A 3799-nucleotide genomic window follows, 5' to 3' on the forward strand; every position below is an offset into this window, starting at 1 on the left:
CCAGTTCTAGGGAATCCAGTGTCCTCTTCTGGCCTCCACGGGCACCAGGAACCCACATGGTACATACATCCACGCAGGCAGACACACACATACATAAACAAAGCCCACATATAGTAGTTAAAGAGGTGAGCCTGGTTAGAGGCTGTAGAGGACCGCCCCCTTCAGCCAGCAAACCTAGAGAACGGTTTGATTTTAAATTACAGCATTTTCCCTCCTTTCACTGTGTTTGCATTTTCAGCTCCAAGCAGTGCGTCGTAGTTCATTAAGACTTTGGCAAAGAGGCATAATGAACGCTACATAAAGTTCATAAGAAACTCACCATAGGCGCAATAGTCTCAATACTGCAGCAGTTTCACTAGTGATGGCCAAAGTGGGACAAAAAAAACAAAAATAAAAAACCAACCAAACAAACAAACCCACCAAAACCCAAGCTTTTTTCATCAGAATGTTTATTAAAAATATAGACTGACGGTTCTGTGCTCAGATGTCATTGTGGATGTATGCGGACTCCAGTACTCTTCACAAATACACTTGAAACAGAAGCTGTAAACAGAAATGACTGCCAACACAGTGCCGTTCAGACCCAACCCCTTAGAGTCCGACACTTTGACAATTCCATCAACACTCACAGAGGTGGCTATCACAGGCCTGAGGGCGCACCGTGACCACAAGACATCTTTTGTGCACTTCTCAAATAGTTTTATATTTCAGCTATGAAGGTCGGTTCCCAAAGCTCAACTTGTTCTTAACAAGTGGAGTTTTTATGTCCATTGCATCAGTCTTACAGCTTTCTGGGCCAATTCATCTGCAGACAGGAGGAGAAACTGTCGTCGGGTCTCTTCATGCCATGCATCCATGGGACTCCCATCCTCATATGCTGTCCAGCTTCTTTAAGATATATGGAGCTGAAAGAAAAACCGCAGAGTAGGTTTCATTCTATGAGTCCACAAGCTGCACTGCAGAATTATAAAACTGGGGTGTAAAAGAAAAAACTTTACGAAATATGGCTTTGGAAACAACTCCTAAATGGTGATCAAGCCTCTCTCTACCTGTACCATAAACCAAAGGGAGTCACGGACCTTGCAAAGCAGCCCACCCAGTCTCACTGGGTTACCATTGCCGCAGAGCACACCCTACCCTACTGCACTTTCCTCCAGGACTATAATAACTCCACAGTCCTTTACTCTGGGGACCTTTTCCTTAGTTCACCAAACCGGGAGTTGAACCCAGGGCCTTGCACAAGCCAGGCAAGCACTTTACCAAGGTATACCTCTAGCCCTGGGGATTTATTTAACCTAAACAGAACAAAATCCTAGAGGAAACAAGTGGGCATTAGGTTCAATTCCCAATCCTGGGGAAACTAACACCTGGGAGGCATAGGGTCGGAAACCCTGGGGAAGGTGAGCGGAAGGGCCGACACCCACTGCTTTCTCTGATCCCGTCACTAAGCCATTCCGATCACTGCGCTGGTTTGGTAAACGGTGTACCAAGAGCTGCCTGGAATACTGAGTGACATCAGGAGAAGGGGAGATGACTCGGCAGGTAAGCCTGTCTGCTGTAAAAGGAGGACCCGAGTTCAGATCCCAGCATCTGCACCTGGCAGTTTACAGCGCCCTGTTTAACTCCAGTCCCAGGGGTTCCAGCGCCCCCTTCTGGATGGTGCAGGCACCTGCAGGCATGTGGTTCACACATGGACAGGTAGCCAAATAAAAATCTTTAAAAGTGATACATTGGTGAACATCAAATACAAAGCCCACTAAGGAACATTTTCTTGGCAGCTCTTCTGTAGGAAAAGGTTAAGAGGGTGGAAAAGGTGAAGCGGTTTCAAGAGGCTGTGGACGAGCAAGATTTGGGTGTTTCTGCTCTCCAAGACGGCCTCTCCGATACAGAGAGAACACAGCAAACGAAGAACCCAATGAGGAAGGCCTAAAGCCTCTAATTTTTTTTTTTTTTTTCTCGGAGACAGGGTTTCTCTGTGTTGTTTTGGTGCCTGTCCTGAATCTCACTCTGTAGGCCAGGCTGGACTCGAACTCACAAAGATCCGCCTGGCTCCGCCTCCTGAGTGCTGGGATTAAAGGTGTGCGCCACCACCAACCGGCGAGAACTAATATTTTTAAAATCTTTTGTTGTTTTGTTTTTCTGAGACAGGGTTTCTCCGTGAAATAATCCTGGCTGTCCTGGAACTCAAACTCTGTAGCCCAGGTTGGCCTTCGACCTCTGCCTCCCCAGTGCTGGGGAATTAAAGGCATGTGCCACTACTGCCTGGCAATAAAAAGATTTTTAAAACCCGGCGGTGGTGGCGCACGCCTTTAATCTCAGCACTCAGGAGGCAGAGGCAGGAGGATCTCTGAGTTCAAGGCCAGCCTGGGTTACTCAGAGAAATCGTATCTGAACACTGCCCCCCCCCCAAAAAAAAACCCACTTTCTTGTGTGTAGTCTGTGGTGTATGCACGTGTTCGTGCATACCTTGGTGCAGGTGTGGAGGTCAGAGTACAACTTCCGGAAATTAGTTCCCTCCCGCCATGTGGATCCAGTTCAGGTTGCCCAGCTTGGCGGCAAGTGCCTTAGCCCAGTGAACCATCTACTTTCTAATCTGTCAGTCTCTCTTTAACCCCGAGGTGCCCCTTGAACTCAAGCTCTCGCTTGTAAAAGGAACAGAGATCAAGTAACGAAATTAACTTTTTTGTCAATGGTGAAATCGAATACTTCAGGTATTCTCAGTAGCTCTACAGACGCCTATCTTTCTCTTTCCACCTTTCAGAAAAAGGAAAACCAACTATTTACTTCACCCTCTGCACACATAAACACGAAGAAAGCAAGTCTTTTCGGATTTCAAAGGCAAGCACCGAAGGAAAGCGTCTGGCCCCTAGTTAAGAGCTGGGGATTCTACGTCAGGTTTATTCTGAATCTCCAAATGACCTTGGGTCATCCACTTCCCAGGGACCGTTCCTAGGTTTGCCGAACGAGGGTACTGCACCTGAAGGTCCTTAAGCACAAGCGTCGGGTTGGCAAAGGTGACTTAGCCACGCGCCCTCGGCCACCACGAGCACTTGGCACCGTCTCAGGACCCGCAGACCCCTTGAGGGCAGGCAGCTGGGCCGCCCTGGACATGCATGCCCCCCGCTCTCCCCAGGATGCTCAGCTCAAGGACCCAGGAGCGCGTGCAGGGGTGGGGTGGACGCGTGGCCTCACGGCCACAGCCCCGAAGGACACTCACTGACTCGCAGCAGGGCCACATAGATGAGGAAGTTCCGAATGGAGGAGATCACATCCTCGCGCATCTTCCGCTTCATCTCCTCGGGGTCCAGCTTCGGCGCGAGACCCTCGATCCGGAACATTGCGGCTCTTTCTCCAAAGCTTGCAGGCGCTGCACCCTGCTCTCCTCCAGTGGCCGCCTTGCACCCGAACTGAGCCAGACTCCACTTCCTGTCCCACCCCTCGTTTCCGTCCTGCGACAGGAACCTGCGAGGGACAATCCTCATCCGGGCCGCGTGCGTCTGAAGCAAGGAGACCAGAAGGGGGCGGCCGCAGTCTTAAATCTCGGAGCCCTGATGGATCCCGACTGTTTCTTAGATAGTCGCGGGGCTGTAATCGAGAGTGCCACCTGTAAAGTTGTTTTATGCTGTCCAGTAGGGAGGTGTGTGCATATGTACCACCATAAATAATAATAGCTAGCATTTATGGAGTACCCAAGACAGTACTTCGTGAATTGCACATTATGATCTTCATTTCTAGATTTGTAAATTAAAACGCTGCAGCCTGAAAAAGTTAGTTGAGAATATAACTCATTTGCCAAAGC

General features: G+C 49.4%; 1 protein-coding gene across 1 annotated transcript; it reads right to left on the reverse strand.

Annotated features, from left to right (window-relative positions):
• Positions 1 to 434: 434 nt before the first annotated feature.
• Tomm5 (translocase of outer mitochondrial membrane 5) lies at positions 435 to 3456 on the reverse strand. The gene is made up of 2 exons (XM_028894732.2): positions 3218 to 3456; positions 435 to 905 (listed from the first exon to the last, which is right to left on the reverse strand). The coding sequence occupies exons 1-2, from the start codon at positions 3336 to 3338 to the stop codon at positions 871 to 873; spliced, it is 156 nt and encodes a 51-aa protein (XP_028750565.1). The 5' UTR covers positions 3339 to 3456; the 3' UTR covers positions 435 to 870.
• Positions 3457 to 3799: the final 343 nt, after the last annotated feature.

This window comes from Peromyscus leucopus, chromosome 2 (assembly GCF_004664715.2).
Source record: "Peromyscus leucopus breed LL Stock chromosome 2, UCI_PerLeu_2.1, whole genome shotgun sequence".
NCBI lineage: Eukaryota > Metazoa > Chordata > Mammalia > Rodentia > Cricetidae > Peromyscus > Peromyscus leucopus.

Excerpts from the sequence above, each read along its gene's own strand:
- Tomm5 (XM_028894732.2), bottom strand. The coding sequence starts at position 3,338 with ATGTTCCGGATCGAGGGTCTCGCGCCGAAGCTGGACCCCGAGGAGATG. Across the intron at positions 906-3,217 it reads TGTGGCCCTGCTGCGAGTCA|CTCCATATATCTTAAAGAAG; the intron begins GTGAGTGTCCTT and ends TTTTTCTTTCAG.